Source organism: Numenius arquata, chromosome 10 (assembly GCF_964106895.1).
Source record: "Numenius arquata chromosome 10, bNumArq3.hap1.1, whole genome shotgun sequence".
Classification (NCBI taxonomy): domain Eukaryota; kingdom Metazoa; phylum Chordata; class Aves; order Charadriiformes; family Scolopacidae; genus Numenius; species Numenius arquata.
The window spans coordinates 1,489,787-1,503,215 of NC_133585.1; the positions used below are offsets into that span (position 1 = coordinate 1,489,787).

The 13,429-nt window shown below is 38.5% G+C and overlaps 1 protein-coding gene across 1 annotated transcript in view; it reads right to left on the minus strand.

Annotated features, from left to right (window-relative positions):
- Positions 1-304: 304 nt before the first annotated feature.
- The window catches only part of KIF20B (kinesin family member 20B), a 30,667-nt gene continuing 17,542 nt past the window's right edge, over positions 305-13,429 (minus strand). The window contains exons 20-33 of the mRNA XM_074154514.1: positions 12,434-12,572; positions 11,505-11,627; positions 11,009-11,069; positions 10,463-10,588; positions 10,055-10,194; positions 9,409-9,564; positions 8,469-8,645; positions 7,755-7,916; positions 6,083-6,205; positions 4,821-5,024; positions 3,091-3,168; positions 2,194-2,341; positions 903-1,045; positions 305-382 (exon numbers count right to left, since the gene is read on the minus strand). Coding sequence (XP_074010615.1) covers positions 305-382; positions 903-1,045; positions 2,194-2,341; positions 3,091-3,168; positions 4,821-5,024; positions 6,083-6,205; positions 7,755-7,916; positions 8,469-8,645; positions 9,409-9,564; positions 10,055-10,194; positions 10,463-10,588; positions 11,009-11,069; positions 11,505-11,627; positions 12,434-12,572 — 1,858 coding nt within the window. The remainder of the gene's footprint in view (positions 383-902; positions 1,046-2,193; positions 2,342-3,090; positions 3,169-4,820; positions 5,025-6,082; positions 6,206-7,754; positions 7,917-8,468; positions 8,646-9,408; positions 9,565-10,054; positions 10,195-10,462; positions 10,589-11,008; positions 11,070-11,504; positions 11,628-12,433; positions 12,573-13,429) is intronic.

Sequence of the window (13,429 nt, forward strand, 5' to 3'; positions counted from 1 at the left end):
TTTTTTTTCCCCACTCAAAGTTACAGTAGATACACTGCCACCTAAAGAAAGCACCTTTAATCATTCCAGACAGGCACAGTCCTTACTGCACAATGGGTAAATTATTAACACTTCCAAAGACACCATTCCTAAAGAACCGATTCAGAGACCAGCTTTTTTGAACAGTATTTCAGCTTTAATAGTGTCAGAACTGGAAACCACCAGAACAATTCTATACATCTATATACAGACTAAGTATTATAGGAAGTAATAGATACAACAGGAATGTGCCCGAACCAGGAAATAAAAACACACTGTTGCAAGATTATTTTGCTGGTTTTGATCGTAGCCGTCGCTTGATGATTAGATGATCACTCTCCTTCTCTTTTTGTTCTATAAAGACCTGAAAAAGACAATATTTCAAGACTTGCTCAGCATTTCTTCAGAGACAAATGAGAGGTACTTCTAAACCCACGTACCCAACAGTGGGGTTTTTCCCAGAAGCTGTTTTCAGAATGAAATTTGCCTTTTATCTTTTAGTCAGGGGTCTCCAGGAGAGAGAGACCATTTTAGTGCAGTATAGGAAGCAACAAATACTGGGAACATAGAAAAAAAAATCCTTTTTTGCTGAAATAAACACCACAGTCCAAAGAAAAATGTGATGTGAAAGCAGCTCTCACTTCTAATCTCTAATACTTATTCCCAGAACTTACAGAAAATTCAATAGCAAATTAAGGAAAACGGCAGGAAGAAAAAAACAGAAGGAATGATTAGGCAGAATCAAGAAATAAGTCAGTACTTTCAAACCTCTTCTGCAGCTTGATCAGACCTTTAGGTTCGTTCTGTCCCCCTAATAGTTTATTTTAAGCCAAGGCTACAGAAACGCATTACAGTGGACAGAACAGTGACCTGTAATCCCTTACCGAAGAAGCGGGGATATCTAGAGGGGAAGAAATGTCAGTTGAATACAGCTTTCTCTTGGCTCGTTTTGGCTTGAGATCGTTTTCTTTGACACTTTCTGGTTCTGCAGACTTGGGAGAACTTAATGTCGCCATCAGCTTCTTTGCTAGAAGAAAAAAAAATACTGTAAATCAATGTCTTACTGGTTTTGTGAGCCTCAAAATTAATGAGTAAAGAAAACTGTATTAAAAATGGTCAACAGTGCTCAATGTCCAGATGGAGATCAGTGACCAGTGGTGTCCCTCAGGGGTCCATACTGGGACCAGCACTGTTCAGGGTCTTCATTAATGACATGGACAGTGGGATCAAGGGCACCCTCAGCAAGTTTGTGGGCAACCCCAAGCTGAGTGGTGGGGGATGGGAAGCCATCCAGAGGGACCTGGACAGGCTGGAGAAGTGGGTCTGTGTGAACCTCATGAGGTTCAACAGAGCTAAGTGCAGGGTCCTGCCTCTGGGTGGACCCCTGGTCCCAGCACAGGCTGGGGATGGAGGGACTGAGAGCAGCCCTGAGGAGAAACTTCTGAGACAAACTTTTGAGCAGGGTCTGTTGCGATGGGACAAGGGGCAATGGCTTGAAACTGAAATAGGGAAGATCTAGATTTGACAGAAGGAACTTTTTACAATAAGGGTGATGAAACACTGGCCCAGGTTGCCCAGAGAGGTGGGAGATGCCCCATCCCTGGAAACATTCCAGGTCAGGTTGGACGGGGCTCTGAGCAACCTGGTCTGATTGAAGATGTCCCTGCTCATGGCAGGAGGTTGGACAAGATGACCTTTAAAGGTCCCTTCCAGCCCAAACTATTGCATGATTCTGAGGTAAGATTTGGAGTTTGGATTCAGCTCTTGATTTTTTCAGAGCAGTCGGGCAAGTTTCTGAAATTGCCCTTAACTCTTCTATTGTAAGCAAGAACAAAGTCACTTGGACATTTTGAGCTTAACAGTTATCATTGCTTTTATGGTAAGTTTATAAGCACATTTTCCACACTGTGTCCTTTCATTCCACTCGGGCTACTTTTCACACTTAACCTAAACTTCAGAACTGTGTGGCCCTTGCAGTCAAGGCAGCCTTTTCTGCTCCGCAAGGTTCAGTACAGGGCGCCTTGGCTCAGACTCCATTAGTTCATAAATGAAAGAACAACTTAGTACAGCAGACATGTCCTTTAACACCATGCACATTAATAGATTACAGCAGAAAAAAAGCCATTCTACAATGCCCAGAGAACATGAAAAAAGCCTTAGCTATTCTGTACGAACCTTTAGAGTGAATAATAGTAGGAGAACTTTGGAAAAAATCTCCAATTTTTTGTAGCGTTCCATCTTTCTTTTTATCCGACATTTTACTTGAAGTAGATTTTTGCTTTCTTAAGGAGTATTCTTTTCTGAACGACTGAGTGGTAGATGTCTGTACAGAAATACAAGAGCATTGTTTAAGTTGAAAATTGACTTATCTTCAAGTTTAATTCCATTTTATTTGACTTCAGTGTTACTTTCAAGCTGACACTTTGAGCTTTGCTACTGGCACCTCTGCCCATTTGCCTACATTGGTAGTACCGTTAGTATATCTCATTTTACACCCAGAAGAAAAAAACTTGTCAAAATTTCACAGAATACATTTAAAGGCATGAGTAATATAGGACACAAATAGTTTCTTTAAAAAAAAAGTAGATTCAAAGTTATAAAACTACAAGGAAATATTCTAGTTATAAATAAAACAAGAGGAAACTGGTGGGGAAAATAAATCTACTCCCCACCCTCAGAACCCACCCAGGTTATTACCAAGGCCTAAAATAATCTTTTTATAATTGTCATGACTATAGATGACATGAACCTTAGTTTTACTTCAAAGGCATTGCCTGTAACACCACATACACTAATAGTATGTTCAAACTAGTCTTCATAACTTTCCAATATGCAACATCCTTCCCCCTGAACCGTTGTCTGCTGCAGCTCGTACACATTCTGGGCAAATACAGACTTACTCTCTTTGGTTTGCTTATAGAATTTAGTAGGAAGGTAAAATAAGTGTTTAAGAATCCTATTCAATTACATAGATAAAGGTAAGATACTGTTGCGTAGGAATGTTTGCTCCTCTCACAAAGCCACCATTACAGAAAAGGCCAAATTAACTTCAGAACTAGAACAAAACCAAACCGTTTTCTTGTTGCTTGTAGAAGGTGAATCAGTCACAGCACATTTTGCATTTTTCTTGTTCTCACTTTTCACAAAATCCTAAGGAAATAAATATGACAAATTTTAACTAGGATTCTTCTGGAGAAAAACACAATTATTTCTATTAGAGAAGCAGCCACTGTTTGAATGCTAGGACTGAGCGTAGGGACTGGCCAGTACTGATGGGGGTAACTGGTCAAGTGTGAATCAAACCCCAAACAGACTTGTAGAAGGGAACTAGAAACACCCACAGTCAAACCAGTCTGGCATTTACTATTGTCTTTTCTCTCTTATTTCCTGTACTTTTGGCTTTAAGAAGTCCATTGAGTTTACTTGTGAAAGAAACTCAATAAATGTAAATTCAGATTCATGGTGACAACAGTAAAAACAGCCTCCGTGTTAAGGTGTCAGTAAAAGACATCTTCTATCTTGTGAAGCGGTGCCAAGAGATTTCAGATAACAGATAGCCGTGCTGACGGATAGCAGTGGCAGAAAGGGAAAGAGGATTTGGTTCTGCTTGTTTCTAAAAATACAAGGAGTTTTTGTTTTATCTTTTAAAAATTTGAGATGAACAGTACACGGTTATTTTAGTACCACAGGTTTCCCCTCAGTCCTTAGTTTTAGTGCTGAGAATGTGCTTTCCAGTTTTAGGAAATTAAAAAAAGTAATTGTGCCTTCAGTAGACTTGTGACAGTTAAAGTTATTCAAGCATTTTATAATCTATTTCTGTTTAGCATAAGTAACATGAAAATAACATTGAAGAGTAACACTCAGGTGAATAACAGCAATAAGGTACTTTTAAGTTTAGTTCCATGTAATTAAAAAGTTCCTTAGCCAAATGTTATACCATTTAAATGGATGGGTAAAACAGCCTTCTCTAACAACTTGGGTAACTATGGTAGAGGAAATATGCTGATCTGTAGGTAAGTTTGGTACTTTCCCAGTGCCTTCAGGAGGGTGGTTATTTTTACACCTACTTTTCCAGCAGCCTGAGAGAACCCTACTCTTGAAGAAAATTGGTTTAAGACACAAGTAGTTTAATTCAACTCTGGATGTTATTCCAGAATGAAGTGTTGAATTCCAGGTGAATTAACTTATACAGATTTTAACAGTCACTTTTGCAACCCAGCACAACTGGAGGAATTACAGAGGAATTAAGTTTTATGGAAGACAGGAAGGGTCAGGTGCTGGTACAATCAGTTCTATATAATCCCTCTAAGTACAAAAAAAAAAAAAAAAATCAAAGAAAACACAGGCTGGAGAAATAAAGTCAAAGGAAGTGGTCTTGAAACTCTGAAATGCATTGATTAATCCCAGGGACTGAACTTGTAATTGCCTAATAGAAGAGATTATAATTGCTATGAATGATTGCCTAAGCCAAAAGGAGTAATTCTGTAGAACTGGTCTGTAACCCCCCAGACCACAGCCAGCAACTGGAGCAAATCAGACCAGCAGGGAGAGAGAAAAGGGAAAAGGTAAAGAGAAAGTGCAAATCAAGGACAAATCTGGATAAACTGAAGTCTATGACCTTATTCAACAGAGGCCAGAGATCCAGCACTTGCAGGGAGGGAAGGAAAGAGGTCACAATCTACCCTAGATATATCTGTAGGATTCAATAAGAATTAGAAGATAGGGATGGAATTTTAAAAAAGGATCCGAGTAATACATTGAAAAACTGTACAATGTATTTTATGGGTTGGTCTAGAACATACCTCATCCATCTCTTCACTCTTCCGTTTCTTTCTCGGCTTGAGCATTTTAACTGTAACCGGTAAAGTGCTGCCCTGGTGCTTCACCTCCATCTTGTTGGGCTGCAGAGGTGTGAACTGGATTTCCATCTCCGGCTTTGGGAACCGACTAGTTTTTCCATTTTCTGTGGACACTTCACAAGAGTCAAGGACAATTTCTGAACGGTCCTGCAAGCACATGGAAATTTTAAGAAAACAAGTTTTAAAAAGACTGAGTTAAAAAGCCATAACATGTTTCACTCTCCAGTGGATCGCAAAGTAAGCATTCCATTTTCCAGCTGTTAGCTTTCAGAACACGTAGAAGTGAAGAATCTACTTCAACTATAGCAGAGTTTAACTCTTACTTTCTAAAATTTTTTTGTTAATTTTTGAAGTTACCATTTCTATCTACGATGAGAGAACTTAAAGCTTTCCTTGCTAAACTCAGCCTGATGCTTTGTTTCCAAGTCATTTTCCTCAAGGGCAGAGAGAGAGAGTAGAGCAGTAATAGAACTGATACAACTTTCTTCATCTTAAACTCTGCTGCTGCTCAGAACTACTCAGTGATAGGGTTGGTGGCAGTGAGAAATCTGCTCCTGCTGAAGTAGGGTCCCAAAGGGACGAGGGGCTGTTGCTCCTTGTACCGCTTCCCCCCTGCAGGGTACCTCCCTCCCCTCGGAAAGGAAAATGACCCAAGCTCATGGCAAGCCCAAAGGCGGTCACCTTCTTCAACTGCCAGGGTTCTGAGCAGGAACACCAGCACTGCTGCACTGCCAGGAATGGAGCTGGCTCATAAAAACCAGGTTTTTTTATAAAAAAAGTTCCACAATCAAAAAGTTACATGGGAATGGTTGGTGTCAGTAGCTGACAAAGCCACACACAGGAATCCTGCAGCAGAAGAAAGCCAATCCAGTTTCCCTGCTATTGCTTATCTATTTAAAAGGGTTTAGGTATTTTTTTTTTTCAGGTGACTTATCTGATCATCAACCACTTCATAAGCGTTGGTGGAAAGTACGTTTTCAAGAGCGCACAGCTGAAGTCAGATATAATTATTCCATTATTACATTATACAGCTTTTATTTCTACCAAAAGCCACTAAATCAGGTGACCTGATCATCAAGAAAGGGATTTGCAGAATAAAACTTGAGAATTGTTCAGGCAACAGGACACATTTTCTTCCCTATTCCACATTTAACGAAATCCACACAGCTACGTAAAATTTTCAAATTTAAAAGTTTTATACCAACCTCACTTAACGAAGAGTCACTGCTAGGACACTGAGGTAACGAATAATTCTCTTTAACTTCATCATATCGTACTGGAATACTTTGTCCATCTATAGGATTGGTCTTGCTTTGGTTTTCCATAAACTGTAAGTATTTAGAACAAATAAAGATTATGCTAGACTGCAAACCTCAAAATATTTGAGTTTTCTAAAGCTACAATATAAAAGCTGAAGCTCAGGCAGCTGATGAACACCTGGGCTGAAGGACAACATAAGTTTAAGCCAGTAACATCTATTCACGATGCAATGATAAAATAACGTATTCCTATATGAAGATCATTTTAACTGTTTTAAAATGATCTTCTATTAATTTCACCAAGTGCTGCCTAGTTCTTGCAGAGTTTTAGGAAGGACAGTTCTACCTTCTGTTTACCCACCGCAACCAGGATTTTGTGAACCTCAGCCCCGTAACCCTCTGGTGGCCTCAGCCTCTCCTGATCAGAGCCAGCTCCTCAGAAGGTAGAAGATACATAACACCTTGATCACTTTAGTTTTTCTTCTTTACCTCCACTATGTCTTTCCTGAGAATTATTTGACTTTTCCCCCCCAAAACTTTACCCCGTTCACTTCATGCCCGTAAGAGTTTCTCACAGGATAACCCTTCAGCAGCCTCTCCTCATTCAGAACATGGAGTATTGCTGCTGCTGGCTCAAGGCAAACCCTTCAGTACCAGCTGTCCACAACAATTCTTCTCTATAGCTAATTTTATAGCAAAAACCTAATTTTATGATGCTCTCATAGGTGTTATCGAAAAGCTGTATAAAGCAGTAACCCTTCTGGGTGCTATTCTGTCCTCCCTCATACATCACAAGCTTTATCTATACGGTACTAGCCGAGTTGATGAAATAGCAGAAGCTACCCAGAGTGTCTTGTTTGGCAAGAGGAAAGAGATAGAGAGATGTATTTTGGCGTTCAGTCCTGTTCTGCAACAAGGAGAATCACATCTTCCAGCAGCCGGGGAGGATCTGCTGGGAAATCCCCATTCAGCCCTGTTCCTTATTAATTGGCAATAGAGCCACATATCATTAATTCCCTGTAGCAGGAGAACTCCCTCCCTAAACACTGCTCCTGTAGCACACAAGGGCTGGGTCAGAATCAGGAGCGTCAGTACAGCTGCAAGTCTTTTAGTTTTTGTTCGGGAAATATCCAGAGTTGTGTAAGCTTTAAATATTGTTTTGCTTAGGTCCTAAGTGGGGATGCAAGATACTGTTTTGTTCTTGTGAATCCCCATAGGGGCTGGCAGCTTTAACTACAGAATCGTCATTATAGATGTAACTATGTATATTTATACACATATTATAGACATAATAGATGACACTACAAATATTATGTCTCCAAATCTCTAGAGCCTGGATTAGTTAAGAAGCTTTTCCCTCAGGTATGTAATTTCTATAATGTATAGAGAAGTGGTATTTCATTAAAGTACTTTTCTCCCTCTCACATTCACTCTCGGGAGAAGAGACACTATGGACAAGAGCTCAGAACTGAACATATAGCTGAAGTACAAAGAATTATGAAAATAAACTTTTGGAAGATTCCCAATGTCGCTGAAATAAGCGCTGAGAAAACAACAAAACAGAAGTTACTACCAACATATCATGAGTAGACATCTTCTATAAATACACCAAACATACCTCTTTGTTCACAGACTGATCTATTTTATCTTGTCCTTCAGGTAAAGGTACTTCTGCCAAAGATTGAAGACTTTCATGGTTAATGAGTTGTTTCAATTCCTTTATTAAGTCGTCTTTCTCAGCCAGCTGTTTTCTTAGTTCTTCTGTATCAGTTTCCTTATCCTAATGAACACAGCAAAAATTGCCACAAATTGCAGGGTTGGCAAAAGGCATCATTAACACGTACACGAGCATCATTACAACTACTTGGTGGCATCAGTTTTAGAATCGCAGGCTCAGTCAGCCAGCCACTCAACAAAAAGCCCATGGTTTCATGTACGAGCGGCCACTATTTAAAGGGAAGAAAAGTCACAGAACAGCCTGGGAAGCTGTAACACAAAATTTTTAATTTTGCTCTACTTCTATAGACATTCACTTGCTCATGAAGTCTGTGGTGCTGTGAAAAAGGCAGCAAATGTGATAGTTGTTTCAGATTCCAAGTCCAGCTTTGCAATTAAAGGATCAAATAGACCTGAGCATTTATTTGAACTACTAAATCTTTTAGAACTTCAGTTACTGTTACAAATAAAGCTTTTTTAAATTAGCTGCAAATGGCTTCAATCTGACAGTGTTTAATAACAAAAAATAAAGCCAAAATGCAAAGAGCAATATAATATTTTGCAGAATTAATGGATAACAAAAAAAAGTCACACAGAAACAGGAAACAGAGATGACCTTTCGTGCACCCTGCAGCGCAGCCTCTTTCAGTTCTGCTATTTCTTTATCTTTTTGAGTGTTGTTAGAAGCCAGAGTCTTGAGCTGTACTTCCAAAGCTTCTACTAATTTATCTCTCTCTTCACGCCACTTCTGAAGATTGCTGTCCTTTTCTACCAGCTGCGCAGCGAGTCTTTCCTAAATGGGGAAAAAAAATAGGTTACAACTGAACACCACTTCTACACACTGAAATGTTCTGGGAGTTTGGTTTCACATAGTTAGTACTATTTTATGACCTTAGTGAACTTGAGAGCCTGGGTAGATCTTAAAGCCCACACAGAACTAGTTTCACTACAAATATGCAAAAGCCAGCCATGCTTTGATCAGAAAATCCGTATTTAAATGCTTTGTGAAGGGGATTTTTTGATAAGAACTGCCACTCCTGTTTGCTCACTCCATGATTTTTTTGCTAACAAGTCTCCCGCGAGCGACCTTGACACAGCCCATTGAACAGGCGAGGTATCCGCCTCCTTATCTACTACCAGTGGCTCTACTTGGAAAGCGATAGGGGAGCAAAACCACTAGCATTTTGACCAAGTATTTTCACTTTATACCTGGAAAGAAGCTTGGTTTGGTCAACTTCTGCTCGCTTTTAGAAAAGCCAAGCAACAAATGCTGTTTTTCAATGTATGTTCTCAGCTTCACTAAGTAGCAATTCATATAGATGCAAGTTACTCGGTGTTTTACACACGACAGGTTTGATGCATTCACAGAGCGGTGGCGGTGATGGGATAGGAAGGATGAGGGTGTTAACTCCCATTATGTACTAATGTTTTTTTCATTTTGTGACCCTCCTGTGCTTCCTTTTTGACTGAGATCTCGGCGAGGTTTTGCCGTGTGACTCTGATAAAGGCACTGAAGACTTACACTAGGGGACTCCACTGGGACCTCCAGTACTCACGATTTCTGCTTGTTGCTTTACGTGCCGTTCTCTGTCCTCTGCAAATTTTCTCATTTCTCTGTTGCGAAGGTTCTCAGCTTCTTTCACTTGACTTATGAGTGCCATCTTTTCCTCCAGCCACTTCTTTCTCTCAGTTTGATACTTCGCCTCAGTTTCCTATTTTAATGAAACCAAAACCATAGACAGAGATTAAGCAACAAAAAAAGAAATCTGAATATCCAGATTACCATTAAATGGATTTGTTTCAAGTTAACAGAAATACTAGCAGAGTTTTACTCCAGCGTACTCCCAAGTGCTAGTATTACATTCTCATTTGCTCTTTTGTATTGAAAAAAATTAATTTTTAGCACTTCTTATTCAGACTGGGAAGTTTTCATGGAATGGAATTTTCTTTTCTCTAGAAGTGCTCTGGGTGAGTCACAAACACTGTAAAAGTTACACCAAAGGTAATGGTAAAGAAACCCTTTTAATTTACAAATTCTCAACCTTTTATACTGCCTTCCAGGACACGTTAAAACTTATTCCTACTTCAAGACTGAAGGGCACAGAATGCAGCAGGGTTTGAATGGCAGGCACAGAGAATGAAATGAAATGAATGAAAGTTATGGCTTTAAAACTAAGTATAGATTACATCACCATATTTTACCTTCAGTTCTTTTTCCAGCTTTGTTAATTCCTCATTTTCATTTATGTTTTTCTCCTCCTTTTTACTCATCTTTTGCTGCAAGTCACTCTCGCTCTGGTTATTATTCAGCTCTCTGCACTTCCGCTTCCAGGCTTCCAGTTCTGGGCAGTAATAACAAAATAAGGTCACATTATAGGTAGTTTAAAATGCAGATTTGACCACGTTCACATCCTTCTACTACAGTTACTTGGATTTATCAGCTATGACCACAGACATCAGTAGCCTTTACCTGTTAGAAGTTTCTTATGTACCACAAAATTAATGCTTAAATTGCAGTCAACAAATAAAAGCAGACATTTAAAGCAGCTATCACAATACATCCAAAACAATTTTGACCCCCGTCCTGCTCCCTTTCCATGGAAAAATTACCTAAAAGTAATCTGTTGATCTCTTCTAATTTGGCTTCAAGCACTCGATCTTGTTCAGTCTGAGTCTGTTCTTGTTCTTCTAACGTCAGCCGCATATCTTCGATTATTTTTTCCTTTGCACACAGATCTGAAGATTTGAAATTGAATTTACAGGTGAGCCCTCTGCTAGTTCCCATCATCCTCTCCCAAAGTGTCTTCATTATATGTTGTTTCCCCATTCCCTGAGATCAAAAGCTCTATCAGAAAGAACTAGAGCATCTCTACTGAATTACCCAAATCCAAAAGTCTTCTGTGATTCTCATCAACTTGATTCAGGTGAGCTTTTGTTTCAGGTTTAACGCCAGTCAGACTATGGCTCGCATTAAATGAGAAACTAACTGTTGGCCAACTGTGCTACTTTCCGAGTGTAATGTTTTAATATCCAAGTTGGAGTTTCTCAGTATTTTAGAATGTAAGCATACAAGACTCCAAATCCATTAACAATCTGACAACTCATACTGTTGCCATTCCGCACCAAAAAAAAGGAACAATAATGGATTTTTCTGACCTTTACATGTTTTCTCATACTGTTTGGAGATTTCTTCCAGCTTCTCATTATTCATCTGCTCCTAAATATCACATTGAAAGCAAATTAAAGAAAACATGTTAAAAGAAACAAATATACATGCTAGAAAGAAGTAGCTTTTCATTTTTAGAGTCTAAATGAGCATTCAAGCTGATTTTGAAAAAAAGTTTAGAGGAAGTTATGTTACCCTTAACATATTGAAGTGCTGTATATAAAATATACATATATACACATCAGTATCTGCAGGATTAAAGTATGCATTTACTCGGCAGATTACTCTATTTAAAACAATTTGACAGTGTTTGCAGTAAGAAGTTCTTTAAACATCTTTCATTGATGTATTAAGACTAATTTCAGCTGGCTAATCTTATTTTTACCTCAATTTCTGTAAGCTTTTTCCAGTTGCTTGGAAAGCTTGCCTCACTGATGGATTAATTAAAAAAATTAAGAGCAAGTAAAATTTTAAAAAATAAAATACCTTTTTAAGTTGCAGGATTGTGCGCTGTTTGATCTCTAATTCTTCACTCAATTGGTTTTTCATTTTCTCAAGTTCATTAATTTTGCTCCTCAGGGATTTCTCCTCAGACCGCATCGTACACACCTGTCACGAGGCACAAAGACAGCCAAAGCTGTCATTTACCTACAAGCCTTTTACAGTCTCTGCAAGTCACCTAAAGAACCAAATACTTTTAATTAAGAGTCCTTAAAAAAAAAAAAAGGTGATCCCATTCACTACTCGCTACTTTTCAAACCGAGGATTATACACCGAGTTTGAGTAGAAGGTCCTCAAGCATTGAGCTGCTGGGGAAGACAGTAATACTTTTGAGGCTTAACTTTCAAGCCCAAACTCTTGCAAAAGCCTTTTGGATTTTAAGTTCTTGCGATATCCCATGAGATCCTACTACTTGATAACTAAATACTAACAGTTAATATTAATAACAGCTACTCCATTATTTCATTTCTTCTCCCCAACCTTAATAGAAACCATAGCTCAGATTTCAAAAAGGCTCTAAAAGTTAGTGTTTCCCTTTTCTGATTAGTCCAGCTTTTCCTCCACAAGTCTGAAGCTTTGAAGTCAGGACAAACAGCAATGTAATGCTACTGTTATAAAGATGATTATCCTTCTCCAAAACCAGATTAGCCATATTTTTCACAAACCTTTATATGTATGTTAAAAAAACATACATCCCCCTTTCAATATCTGCACTAATCAGTGTTTTGACATCTGGTAAGATTCAGCTTACAGCTTCAGTGGCAGTGTAACTTGACATTCACCGTTACTCTAAATATATCACTCCAAATAGCCTTATTATGAATCACTTCTAATATTTGTAGCTTGTGTTTTGTGAAAAGAGGTTTTAATAACGGTAAACTTGCAGAAGAAACATTTGGTCGATGGTTACCAACCTGGTTTTGTACTTGCTGAATTTGTTTCTTGGCATCAGAAAATTTCTCTTTCAAATCTGTGTACTCGTCTTCTTTCCGCTGCAAATCTGTTTTCAAACTCTGTACCAGGGCAGAGCTCTCAGAGAGATCTTTACGCAGCCTTGGGTTAGAAATTAAGAGACATAAATAACATTAGTTTTACAAGTTCCAAAGAAACAGCTTTTACACATTAACTTGGGCTCAATAACAAGCTTTATAATTTTACTCTTGGATTTCAGTTTCTTATTATACAATTCTGAAGTAGCAAACTGCTCAGATTCACTTCTGAACACTATAATTTATTTTTTTAAGACAGTAGAGCAACGATTTTTATCATTACGTGTCCTTACAAAGTAACAAAAGGAACAAGGTCAATATCGAGTGAGTTTAAATTTGATATCTACATCCCAGAGCTTATAAGGATCAAAATAAACAAAAATCAAAAGAAAACAGAAAAACAATAACATTGCACCAAGTACTGCTGCTGTAAGTCCTAAAAGAAATTAAGAAGTTCGATGGGTTTATTTTTAACTGGTCGTATTTCTTTTAAAAAGTATACAGTGAGACATCTTGGATATTTACTTTAAAACTAATAGAAGTTTTTTTTCAGATACTATAATTAGCAATACAAACCAAGGAAAACCTCTCAAAGGTTACAAGCACAAGGTCAGGCAGGCTCAGACCTTCACGTGAAATTTAGAGTATATGGAGGTACCCACAGACACAGCCCTAAAACCCCGGAGTCAGGAGAAGGGCTACAGAGCATCTTACAGCTATTTTTACATGATTGCTATTTCCTTACCATATAGCAAATATAATCTCTCAGATACATTTAATCTCTTAATTAATTTCTTAAAGATTAGAGGGGGTTGGGGGAAGTTCTACCCTCCTGCACCCATTATTCCTTCAAGCCCTTCTGCTATAGACTGCGTTCACCGAGAACAGCTATTAGCAAAAAATCAGCTGTTTATTCTTTAC